This window comes from Taudactylus pleione, unplaced genomic scaffold, assembly GCF_031769625.1.
Source record: "Taudactylus pleione unplaced genomic scaffold, aTauple2 ptg000036l, whole genome shotgun sequence".
NCBI classification, from domain to species: Eukaryota; Metazoa; Chordata; class Amphibia; order Anura; family Myobatrachidae; genus Taudactylus; species Taudactylus pleione.
Genome location: NW_028284438.1, coordinates 10073091 through 10086610, shown reverse-complemented (window position 1 = coordinate 10086610; position 13520 = coordinate 10073091). Strand labels below are relative to the sequence as shown.

Below are 13520 nucleotides of genomic sequence, written 5' to 3'. Positions count from 1 at the left end.
GTTCAGAAAAGTCCCTGGCACTAATGAGACTCCGGCCTAATCGCTGGTCGCTATTCGGCGTCAGTACCCAGAACACTGGGTGGATGAGGGTTCTAAACCCTTCCTGTCATCCAGTGATGACTGCCAGCTGGACCTGTGCAACCCAGAAAACCAGGAGTTCCAAACCTCAACTGTTGCTGCAGACAGGCTTTGTTTTGCTCTCCCTTGGAGGGAGCTGATCCCACAGGACTGTGGGTAATTGAGGTGAGAGGCAACCCCTCTCACCACACATCCCCCCTCCGTTTTGCTTTTCCAAGCTTGGGGAAGCGCACATCTTCCTTTGTGACGAACGACACCATTCGGCTTTTTTAAACTTCAGGGACAATACGTCCGCATTTCTTTGTTGAGCTCCAGACCGATGTCATATGACAAATTTATATTGTTGAATGGTTAAGAACCAACATGTAACCTTGGGTTTGACCTCTTTGTTGAGGTGCATCCACCTCAAGGGTGTGTGATCCGTGACTAGAACAAACTCTCTTCCAAGGAGATAATACTTTAGGGCTTCTACTGCCCATTTTATTGCCAAACATTCTACTGTAGCTCGACTATAGCGTACTTTTTTTTCACGTTGCAGCAGTTTCCTACTTAAGTAGAGAATCGGCTTCTCCTCACCTGCAATGGACTGTGACAAAACAGCTTTGAGCATGTTGTGGAGGCATCAGTTTGCAGGACAAAGGGTTTCTGGAAATCAGGTCCCTGTAGGACCGGATTGGAACACAGGGCCATCCTCATATCTTCCCATGCTGTCTCAACTGTTTTGGACACGAGAATGATTTTCAGCTGAGCCTTCTTAAGGGTTTCAGTCAATGGAAAAGCTCTGGAGGAGAAATGTGGAATGAAACAGTGGTAATAGCCCAACACCCAAGGAAAGTCCTCCTTTTGTTTTTTGGTGGAGGGTCTTTGCCAGGACATAACCTCCTCCACTTTCCGTAGTTGTAGTTTCACTTGCCAATCACATACCCGAGGTAATTGACCTCTGAAAGTCCGATGGTACACCTGGCTGTAAACCCATGTGGCCTTAAGCTGTCCAGCACTTTTTAGACTTTGGGCAAGTGTGTGTTCCCAATCTTTTGTATATCATCTAAATAGGCCCTGGTGTGGCCTTAGTAGGAGATCAATGGACCACTGGAATGTCGCTGGTGCCACATGAAGGCCAAAAGGAAGTACTTTATATTGATACAGGCCATCGGGTGTCAAGAAGGCAGTCTTTTCCTTGGCGGTCTTTCTTAGGGGAATTTGCCAATACCCCTTTGTGAGGTCTAGGTTCATAAGATACCGGCTACTCACCAAATTTTCCACTAGTTTGTCCACACGAGGTATGCGTCAAACCGGGAAACTTGATTCAGACATCTAAAGTTGTTACAGAAACGTATTGCCCTTAGGTTTAAGGACTAAGGGCCTGATTCAGAGGCGCTCGCTGTTTGCAAGCGCTCGCTCTGAATCAGGGCATATTTTGTTTGTTTGTTTCAGCCTCCAGGCTGCTGGCAAAGCTGTGGGTGACCACCCACAGCTAGTGCGAGCAGCCTGGCGATGGTCGTGATTATCGTGACCATCGGGTTTGCATCGAGCCTCTGCAGGAGGGTCTCGGCTCCCGCAAGCCCGAGTGGGTCTCCTACTCTAATAGAGCAGGAAAGAGTTCCTAAGGGAACGCCTGCGTTTGTGCAGCCACCCCCCTCCCCACCTACAAAGCAGGGCAAGCTGTCAATCAACATCGACAGTCGCCCCGTCTTGTAGTGAGTCCCGGAGCGACGGAGCTGCCGTCGCTCACTGGGGCTTGCACATTCGCACACCGGAGGAAGTGCATGCGCAGTGGGGGAGCATCGACCCGCTTGCGAGTGCTGTGCACTTGCGAGCGGGTCTGAATCAGGCCCTAGGACAATAGGACTTGACCAATCACTCCTGGACTCCTCAATGACCCCAATCTGAAGCATATCCTTCACCTCTTGCCAGACTGCTTGACGTAGTGCCTCGTGATTGTGATGCAGTCACTGCTTTATAACCACCCCTACAGGTATATTTATGTCGCGCTCCACCAAGGTAGTGCACCCTGGCAGAAGAGAAAACACATCCCGGTTGTTGCGGACCAGGAGCTCTGCTCCTTCTCGTAGTTCCGCTGACAATGTATCTGCCAAAGGGACATCCGAAGGTCTCAGCAAACTAGAAAGGGGCTCAGGAACCAGAGGGAAGGCAGTTTTAGGCATGCCCTTGGCCTCACCCGAGATAGGTATAACATTTTTGAGGGCAGCCTTATTTTGCTGGACCTGAGTAAAGATTCACAGATCTATATCATTTGGGAGAGTACCCCAATCTGGAGTAAAAGTATTATTGTCCAGCACTGGTTGCTCAGTGGTTTCTTCTCCAAAGAGAACTGGTCATTTTGACACCCCTCTCCACTTTGTGAGGTAGGTACTTTCAAGAGCTCAGTGAACCCTGGGAAATTGCGGTCTATTTAAGTGGGTAAGGGAGCTTGGGACCAACCGCAGCTACTATCTCATAAGTGCGTCCTTTTAGGGTGAGATTCACTTGTACACAGGAAAAGTTTTCTGTGGATCCATGTACACAAAGCACTTCAACTAACCATGGCATTTATTCTACAGGCCTGGGTAGGACAGCCTCTTTAATAAATTTCTCATCACTACTTTCACGTTTTTTTTAACCCTTATTTCGCTGGCTAAGTATGCAAGGGTGGGATGTACTAAACGGAAAAATGCGGTAAAACCCCCGTAAATGCAGTTTTGTGGGGTTTTAACGCCACCTTCAGGAGGCGTTACCCAATAGAAGCCTATGGGCTTCTTAATGCGATGCTCCTGGCTGGGAGGGATATGATCGGATCCCTCCCATGAGCCCCAACGGCCTGCGGCCTTCTGCGCATGCGCAGAACGACTTCTGGGTGTTTAACCCGGAAGTCCCTCTGCTCGGCAGCATCGTAAATGACAGCTCTTATCGGGAGAGCTGTCCTTTGCGAAATCCTTGCTACATACCGTGGTAATGAACCGCGGTATGTACGCGAAGTCAGGGGGGATGTACCGCATCGCGGAAGCGACGCTTAGTACATTCCACCCCAAGTGTGTCAGGTTAAAAGTAGGGATGTGCAGGCTCGGATAGGTTCGAGTTTGCACGTGGAGTTCGGATTTTTCCCTCCAAAAAAACGGAACTCAGAATGAGGCAAAACGTCATCTTACATGGACGAACATCATCATTCCTGGACAAAAGACCAGGAATGATGATGTTCGTCCATGTAAGATGACGTTTTGCCTCGTTCTGAGTTCCGTTTTTTTGGAGGGAAAAATCCGAACTCCACGTGCAAACTCGAACCTATCCGAGCCTGCACATCCCTAGTTAAAAGTAAACTACTATTTTAAAAGTTAAGAGGCATTTGTTTTAAACACACAATTCACGTGCTCTGAATCCCCCGTATACTGTGTTCTTTGCCTACATATGAGGACAGTGTGATTGCTGACAGTGTGGCATCCTCCCACAGGGAATGTCGTCTGAGATCCCTTTCTAGTACCTCCTATGACAAGCCCCACTCTGTAAGCATTGGTCATTTTGGTTTCGATGAATCACAAAGTGGTAATACTCACCTCAGAGCAGAAAGTGTCTGTGGAGGAAGAAAAGGGTGACATAAAAGGGCCTTTACAAACCTCTTATGATGTAGCAGAATCTATACTAACAGTCATCAAACGGGAAAGCCCATTTGTTGAGCTCTCTGCAGCACTTAAGGGATTTCCTTTTGCAAACACAAATCATGGTACACTAAAAAAATAAAAACTCCAAAAAGTTATATTTTCCTTTGAAAATAACTATAATTTGATTAAAAAAAAAATTTGATCATATATTTCCAATAAAGTTTTAATTATAGGCTTGATATATTGGGAGTTTTACAATTATTTTAATGTTTCCATGCACGGTTATTTTTATTCTTTGAGGACCAGATAAAGTTTATAAAAAACGTGATGGTTGCTGTCTGTGTATTTTTTGTTTTCTTCAATAAATCCATGTGAATATCCTTGTGCTTTCATTTAATGCTGTGAACACTTAAACCAGAACATTTAGAAATGATTCATAAAATGTGAATAATATCAGTCCCTATAAGTTAGTAGATCATTAACATATCTCTGTACAATAGAAATGTCTTGCATTTATCTCCAATGTATAGGCAGCTTTTTCAGAACAAAGACAAAAACTATAATTAGTTATAGGTTGGGATTATTTTTTCATAAATTCCAAAAATTATGAAAATGTAATTAGGATGAGGGCCATTTCCTATTAGCCACGAAAACTATACATCTTTGCATGCTTTAACTTTGTGCACTGTTTGCCTGAATATGTAACTTTTCGCCTATATGTGTGTCCCTATTACTTGCACAATCCTTTTGCAAACGCTAGGGGAATAGTATAAAAGTGTGTTAGTGGGCAGCACAGACGGTGTAATGGTTAGCGTTACTGCCTCACAGCACTGAGGTCATGGGTTCAATTCCCAATACGGCCCTAACTGTGAGGAGTTTGTATACTCTCCCTGTACTTGTGTGGGTTTGCTCCGGTTTCCTTCCACACTCCAAATATATACTGGTAGGTTAATTGACTCCCCACAAAATTGACCATAGTGTGTATGTTTGTGAGCATGTGGTAGGGAATATAGATTGTAAGCTCCACTGGGGCAGGGACTGATGTGAATGGTAAGATATTCTCTGTACAGCGCTGTGGAATATGTGTGCGCTATATAAATAACTGGTAATAAATAAATTAGTGACCATATGCTCTTAAATTGTGTGAAATGGCTGTTACAGTATAAGGATTTTTCTCCAACAGTGAAAAAGTTATAAAAATAATTTTTTCCCCAAAATAAATGCTGTGTTTAAATTGGGGGTACATTAAAATGGGTGTAAGTATATTTTTGTGTCATAAAAGTGCATTTTTAAAAAAATTTCAAAAATATACCTATCACTTGCACCTGTAATCCTAAAAACACCTGGCACGTCCATACAACCCCCAAAATTACCTATCCTAGTACTGTAAACCCAATTTCCAACACTTTCTTTTACCACAAAAATTACAAGTAGTCATTAAGGCTGGGAGGGGAGCTAAAGGGGTTCTGAACCAAGTCCCAACCTTTTTAGCCAAAAAAAGGGATTTTGCACATCTTTTCACTTGCTCTGAGATGGTGAAAACTCTTCGCCACTTTTGTATATGGAGAATTCGCACGTGGAAAACCATGGCAAATAGATAAGTATTGTTTTCGCACAATAAGCCGCTGTTCGTCAAAAAGCGGCTTATCGCGGCTAATAGGATATGGCCCTAGGAGTATGTTCTGACTTCACAACTCTCTACGGTTTTATTATATAATAATAGTCATTTATTAATACATAATAAATATCCATAGTACAGTAATTATAGCAACATTTACAATATTTGATCATTTAAAGTGTCTACATAAATATGTGCACTAGAAATAATATGTTCTTGAGTCAGGTGACTTTCTTTGCTTGCATTATGTGTTGGAATCTACAAGCAGTATTATTTTTCCTTGGCCAATAGGCAGATTCTCACTGACACCTATCCCCTCCTACCACCCCCATATAGCAACAGACGTACACCTAGCCAGCGGAAAAGAAAAATGATTACTCATTCATCCATTCAGCAAAGCTTTCCACGAGAAATGGGTGGGATCTGTAGTTTTGGCAATAACAAATAAATTGGTAAGTTGTCAATCTTCAATCATTCAAAGATTAGGATACAGTGAGCAACAGAGCTATATTCAAAGACAATGGGGAAATTGTTACTGTGCTGTATGTGTCTTCTGGCATTAGCTGCTCTCTTATATGCAGATTTAAATGCTAATCGCTGTAAGGAATTGCACAAAGTTGCCACAGCGATCCTTAAACATATGAATAATACTGTAAGTATACATTTAAAGATATCAAAATAACTCTGACTGTTATGTTTGTATGGGCAATCCAAATCTAACGCCACTTTCTCTTTATCTATCTAGCACCCACATTCTTTTCATGTGCCAACGGATATAAAGGTAAGCTATGTGTAAACATAAACTTTTGTTGGTAAATTATTCTTATTTCTCTACATTCATATTACTATATATATTGCATATCAAAATTTGCAGGTTGACCTGTAACAAATGTGCTCCATCATTGAAGTATACAATATTCTATAATATTCCATAAGCTTGAAAGATAATGTTTAGAATATGTATTTCATTTTTCAGGAGCAAACACAACTGCTAACGAGTGAGCCATGGGGGTAAATTTACTAAACTGAGAGTTTTTAGAAATGGAGATATTGCCCATAGCAACCAATCAGATTCTACTGAACATTTAACTAGCACCTTCTAGAAGATAATAGCTATAAACTGATTGGTTGCTATGGGTAACATCTCCACTTCTAAAAGCTCTAACTTTAGTAAATTTACCCCACAGGGAGAAGCTCACACCCACCTTCACTGGTAAAAATGAATTATAATTAGAGTAAGTGAAAGGTCATTGTCCGCCTGTTGAGAAGTTACACTTTTCAAGAATAATTTTCAAGAACAATAAGCCGCAAACTTATTTTACTAAAATCCACTAAAGCTATGTTTTCTTAACACTACAAAATGTACAATTTCAGAGAAATGCAATTGCCAAAGATTAAAGACTATGGAAGTGATAAGAGAGTAAGTTACATTCTCTTCCAAACAGACAAGAACAAAACACTAGTCTATATTTAACAACAGGCCCCATAACTTACCTTTACAAACTATAATTCATTAAAAAGTTCAGTCACAGACTTTGCCCACAGGAGAAAAATGTGCCACTGTAAGAGAGCACTTTAATTTTATTAGTGCCTAAAATGATCACAAACAAAAGAGAGGTGTGTAATGAGTAATACAGTTTTCTAGCAGCACACATGCAGCAAACAGAACCACAAACACCAATCATAAGGACAAGTACATTCTTTTTTTGTTTCAAAAAGTCAGAGTGAACATATTCAAATAGGATGTCAGAGGCTTACATTAACCGCAGAGCATGAAACTAAGTCAGGTAGTAATATGTTTCATGACTAAACATGCTGATTAGCTGCTGAGGCACTTCTCAGTGTAGAAATTCATGATGTATAGTAATATACACAGGATATTTGTAATAATTAGATTAATGAAATACTGTTTGTTTATTATTGAAAGGCCCAGTGTTCATTTTAAATTAAAGTAAAATACTCTACACTGCAATTGCTACAGACAAACCAACATGACCCCTTCCACAAGGTACAGAATGCTCTGCTACTACACTTACCACTTCATTTGTGTTTGCCGTCACCTGTATTGAACTACAGTAGTTAATTAATGAGAACGGTGTCTCTACACTGGTGACTGCAACCCAGGAGCAGAGCATTTTGTACAAGGTGGACGGGGGTCATGTTGCATAGTACCCTACTAGAATTATTAGTGTTGACTTGTAAGTCGCCATAATGCACAAAGTGATGGCTTAGCAAATAAAATGGGTATTTTGCTGTAAAACAGCATTGCCCTTTTAAATTTTGGTTTTAAACACGTCGGGAAGTGGTGGCTTCTACAAGCCGCTGCATAGTAAATAAGCCCCACACACTGAGGAACCATCCTTTCACCTACTCGATGATGTACAAAAACCCTGCATGATGAACCAAAGATTTCAAATTTTGATCACTCGGTCCATAAGATATTATCCCAGTCTCCAGTAGTCCACTTGCAGTGTTTTATACTGTACAGTACCAGACAGGCATGTTTTACCTTGTAGCAGCACAGCTGTAAGTTCTTAAACCCCTTACTTGTGCTCCGAAAAAAGCCCTCTTTTTATAATAATGAAACTTACATTAATTAAATGTTTAACCTCTAGTAGTTTACAACTTACCTTTGTAACATTTCAGGTTATTCACTGGACTTGAATTGCTTAAATTGTCATAACTGTCAGCATTAAGACAGAGGCACTGTGTATTATACACCCATAAAAATATCTATATGTATTACTAAGAAAATTGTCAAGACAAATGTGTCCACTAACAACAATGTACAGTATTGTGATACATGATACAATAGATAGTTGCTTTTATTAAAGAGATCATTTTTGTAAATCAAGTGAGAAAGGTATAGGCTAGAAAGGGTGGATCCTAGAAACTGCCGAAATGGGGCATTATTCAACCAGTCTCTTCTGTCAGTCAGCCCTGGGAAGTCTGACAATGCTTATATCTTGCTAGGAAAAGATAATAAATAAATAAGCATAAACCTTGGTAAATAGTATGCTGTCTTTGCAAATCAGGTAGATATTTGCTGTTCTAATGGAAATATATACCATGATGCACATACTTTCCATCTCAATTACTGTAAAATAATCTCATGAAACAAAACTTGTGGTTTGAAAGGAGTTTTACACTTTTTTAGCACCCATTTTCCCCAGAGAATGCAAAGGAAATTACTACGCAAGTCCACCTGTCAAAATTTGCCTCAAAACATAGTGAGAGAAGTCTGAATAACAATTACAATGAAACACAAATAGACATTATATGCTGGATCTTTTTGTAGCAGATGCATTAAAGTGTTTTCTATTTTGTTGCTTTTTTTACGGCAACTCCACACAAAACTTTTAATATTGTTTAAAGTTCACTCATTTAATATAAAACATGGAGTGTTTATTGCCTGTTGTGCGCCATTTTCCTAAATCCCATAAGTCTGGACCTTTTGAAGGATTCAGGGCCTAACAGCTTCCTCTGCTGGTCTGATGGAACACGCAGCAATTTTATCCATGCCTTCTCTTTCAACTTTTCATGCATTGACAAAATCGCTGTTTGTTCGCAGTGTTCAGGAACTCTGACGGTTCAAGAGAATGTAACACTGGACTATTGATGGTTCCACCACATGCTATCTTAACATCATGACCTGCAACTAATATTACTTTTTCATTTTTGAGTGGAGTTATGCTACAATGGTGGTATTTATCAAAGCTGGGAGAGAGATAAAATTGTAACAAATAAATTACCAACCAATCAGCTCCTAAATATCATTTTTTAAACACAGCCTGCAAAATGTAAATTGGAAGCTGATTGGTTAATACTTTATCTCTCACAATTTTATATTTCTCCCAGCTTTGATACATAGGCCCCTTAGTCTGTGCCCTATAATAACATGTAAAAATAATATAGTGATCCATTACAGGTAACTACATAATAAACAATCAATTTTTAGGTATTTCTATTGTAAATGGTACTGAAATGAGCCTTACCCAGGAATGATACATATTAGGCACACAACTTATGTAGAAATTAGGATTTTAGTTTTGGGTCTTGTAGTTTTATTCATGATGTCCTTCTGACCACATGAAAGTGCATTAACTTCTGTTAATTTGATGTGCTAACTAAACTTAATAGAGTCAAGCAGAAAGCATGTAAGATACACTTCCCCAGCAGAGTTTTGGAGTTCACCTCTCAGTGATGTTTCCGATTGTGCTTGTTTCTATACATAAAACTGGAAGAGACAAACACTACTGTGGAACTGTTGTGGTTAGCACGTTTTATGGTTTGCTAGGACTTTTTGCTCACTCTTTCAGGTACTGTAGTTTCACTGCTCTTTCCACATAGTGTGACTAGAAGAAAGTCATAGCCATGATGTCAGACACAGTAAATGAAGCCCCTTTCTCTAGTTAGTTAGTTCAGTAGTAAAACTACATTAGTTCCACCTGCTGTAGAAAACTAAAACAGGAAATGCGATCATTCAGCTTAACATGCTGTTACAGACAACACACTCATGTAAAGGAAAGGTGATTTACCAGTTACAATAAGCAATAGACATATAAGCTGTACATTTATACTCTAATAGATTGATTTTTTTACGTAATGTGCAATCAGTAGAATAGATGTGTAGTTTAATAACATATGGTTACATATGGTAATTATTACATACAGCACTATTTTGTCTCATTTGTAGGGCAATATTTGTTGCAGCATTGGGCCAGTTGGTCATTACACAGTTATTCTATGAAGTATATTCTAACCACTATAGGGGAAACTGCTAACAAAACACAAATACAACATTTTTAAGTTGAAATTTGCTATATACTTGTATAAAATTAAACAACGCAACAGACATAGGGGCCTATGTATCAAGCCATTTTTTACATAAAATTATGCAGAAATTGAAGTTTCTGCACATTTTTATGTATCCATCCTATGTACTAATGGCACATTGCAGGAGATTTCACAGAAATCTCCTGCTATAGGCTAATTAGCACTTCAGATCGCAGTCCCCATTATTATCAATGGGGACTCCAATCTGCCCCCTATGTACTAAACTCCAAAAAGGGAAGCTTTTCGGAGTGTAACCCCTGGTAGTTTACACCATCTTCAGATGGTGTAAACTACTGTTTGTCTATGGGGGCTCTCTCACAGCCGCCAGCCAGTCCCGGAAGCTGACGCTGTGCGCATGCATCTTTCACTGCACAGTTCCGCGATTATTAATACATAGGCCCCACAGGAATCTACTTTTCTTTTTTTTTTTTTATAACATAATGTGTTGCTGTTTTTTAACATATATCTAAAGCTAGTGTTTGTTTTTCTGACTTTTAGACCGAGTGTCTGGGCTCTGCTTTAACATGTTTTAGATGGCAAGTTCCCGACTTACACGCAGCAAATGGACAAAAAAAAGCAGGTTTTTTTAAGTTGGTTAAAAAACTGAAGCTGAGCAAACCATTAGAGCAAAAGGTGAGATTCTTTTTGTCACACAAAATAGTTATAATAATAACATGTCTATATTGGTATTAGAATATGTGATAAAAAAAAAGCTCATACTCCATAAACAAATATATATATATATATATATATATATATATATAACAAATAAATTCTTAAAATGCATCTGTCATTGTGTTTGGCACATTTATCGCATGGAGTATATGACTAGTATTATTAACCACTCATCTAAATCTTTCGACAAAATTTGGAGCCCATGCTTAGCTTATCAGTCTGCCTCTTCCCCTTATGCCCTGTAACAGCAAATTATATTTAATTTTATATGCGTTTCGACTTACAGTCTCACCCCAGAGATCTCCTCCTTTTTTTATTTTTCTTATATTTCTTTTTTTCTTTTTCTCTTTTCCTTCTTCCCTTTTTGACTTCTATTTTGTTTATTTTCTTCTTTATAAGGCCTGCCTCAATGCTATGTATTTTGGTACCCATTTTGGCCTTAATAATAATTGTGTTACACCTTAAAATGAATCGTACAGTTTTTGTTTTTTCTGTATACGAAAGTGACTTTATATTTTGTTATTTTTCTAAGTCAACAAGATTGTGAATGTTATGGTCTCTGTTATTCATTGTGATTTCTCAAATAAAAGTGTTTTTTTTTAAAAAGTGCATCTGTCATGTACAGTAGAGAAGCCATTTTGCTGGCTGAGACAATATTTACAGAATTAAACCTGTCTATTTTCACTAGGAAGCATTGAATGACCAAAGTACATTGAGACCACTATTGTCTACATTGAAAACAGTCCATGAGTCATTTCATGGTTCCCAGGTGCCTAATACTACTGGGGCTGTTATATATACTTTTCCGTTTCATTTAGGTCACACAATGGCTGCCTTTACTGTAGTGTAGTGTAGGTGATCAATGCTCCTAAAGGTGTCCTTTTATCATCAGTCACACATATAGTGTAATTGATGATACAATACCACAGGCATGATAATTCTTGTCTTACACTACAGGATACATTTTTTTTTGCCAAAAATATAAATATGCAGAAGAATATTTCACAATAGAAATATATTTCACGTTTATGTATTTACGGCTCCAGGAGGAAGTTTAAATTAAAATTTTCAGTCACACTTGTATTGGATTACTTCAAATATCAAGTCTCTCTCTTTTTGACGCCTTAAGGTACATAAAAAAGGCGGCTGTACATTGGCTTGTGTTACTTTGCCTTGCCCCTTGTTCACCTTAAGTAGATCTCAGAATAGAGATCAATTCATTACTATAAGGTTTATATATATTATATGTAGCCACTGTATTGGGTTGTACAATTTCTAATAATCTGTTCAACATTTGAAAAAAGTGTAGTGAGTACTGTACAGATTGACTAAAGCTGCTTCCACTTTCCAGTACAGTACAATGAACAGTACCATAGTGAATGCACAACTGCTCGGGAGTATATATCCTAGAATATCATCAGACTTTGTTTTCATCCAAATGAAATTGCAATGTGAACTTAAACCCTGTTAGAAGTGAACTTGGTACATTCCATACATCTGTGATTATACTAGGAAATACCTGGGAGAATTTCATTACAAGAGATGTATCATTTAGCTATTACAGATCATTCATATTTTAGCGTATTAACTAGAGATGGTTTTGGATCTGGATTCATCTTCATGTTTTGATTTTGGTTTTGCAAAACCACCGTCAAGTGTATTAGTTTTGGATCTGTATTTTTTTAAAATAAATTAAAAACAGCTAAAATAATGTAATTTTGACCTGTTTACATGCATTCGAAAGCCCAATTTCGTTTTTTAAATCCGAGTTCTGGACCAGGACTCAGTAACCCTAAATTCAGTTGTTGTCGGTTCTCCCAAACCGGCACATCTTTACTGTTAACATAGCAATTTTTTTACCCTGATAATAATACTTTGCAATTATTTTAGTAAAATGTTTAATTTAGCAAGCAATCAAATAATTATTGTTCCTTTGACTTCAAGGGCTGTATTCCCTGTTCTAATTACACCACACACAGACCGAAGAAATTCATGAAAGATATGGAGATGCTTTTGCAGCAGGTACATCTACCAGGATATTATTTTCAAATATAAAGTTGCATTGTCTACTGTTCATGGTATATCATTCACAATGTCAGTTGGTAATAAGTCTTCTCTTTTATTCACAGATTATAACTCAGAAAGCATAAATATTCCAGACGAAAAAAGAGCTCTCTCCATCCTCCAGTGTCTGCCGCCAGCCATTCTGCAAAAGTCCTTCCATGTGTAACAGGGAATTTCTTATGTGTACTGAAGTCACTATGCTGTCCAATTTAGGCCTTCAGGAACTGCTAAACGTTACCCACCATACTGCTGTCTAGCCCTTTCACCATGAGCTATTTCCACAATACTTTTGTAGTCTCCAGAATCCATCAACACCACTAAGTTTCCAGTAAATGTATTCCATAGAAAACATGGACAGCATCAACGTATGCTGTACTTCTCACTACTAGCCTATTACTTGTTCCGAATCCTGCTTGTAGACTCTACAGAGACCACGATCAGTAATGGCTAAAAGCTGGCAGCCTAAAGGCGAGAGCTTTGCTGCCGGCAGACATGGAAGGAATTATCCTCACAAGCTGTACAGATGTGGCAGGATACAGTCTTGTACAATACATGTATATAAGGAATATATGTAGTCCTATAACACTATAATATTTAAAGTATGTATGATCAATACATATTTTAAATATATTTATTTTTACAATGATTACAGTCTT

The 13520-nt window shown here is 38.7% G+C and overlaps 1 protein-coding gene across 1 annotated transcript; it reads left to right on the top strand.

The window, feature by feature from the left end:
• Window positions 1-5809: 5809 nt before the first annotated feature.
• On the top strand, window positions 5810-13315 carry IL21 (interleukin 21). Its single transcript, XM_088452293.1, has 5 exons — window positions 5810-5941; window positions 6035-6070; window positions 10624-10758; window positions 12745-12822; window positions 13160-13315. Exons 1-5 carry the CDS (start codon window positions 5810-5812, stop codon window positions 13313-13315), a joined length of 537 nt encoding a protein of 178 aa, XP_088308419.1.
• Window positions 13316-13520: the final 205 nt, after the last annotated feature.

What these genes read in the sequence shown, in the direction of transcription:
- IL21 (XM_088452293.1), top strand. Translation starts at nt 5,810, where the DNA reads ATGGGGAAATTGTTACTGTGCTGTATGTGTCTTCTGGCATTAGCTGCT. An exon ending in TTAAACATATGAATAATACT is followed by an intron (nt 5,942 to 6,034) that starts GTAAGTATACAT and finishes TTATCTATCTAG; the next exon opens with CACCCACATTCTTTTCATGT. An exon ending in TGGAGATGCTTTTGCAGCAG is followed by an intron (nt 12,823 to 13,159) that starts GTACATCTACCA and finishes ATACTTTTGTAG; the next exon opens with TCTCCAGAATCCATCAACAC.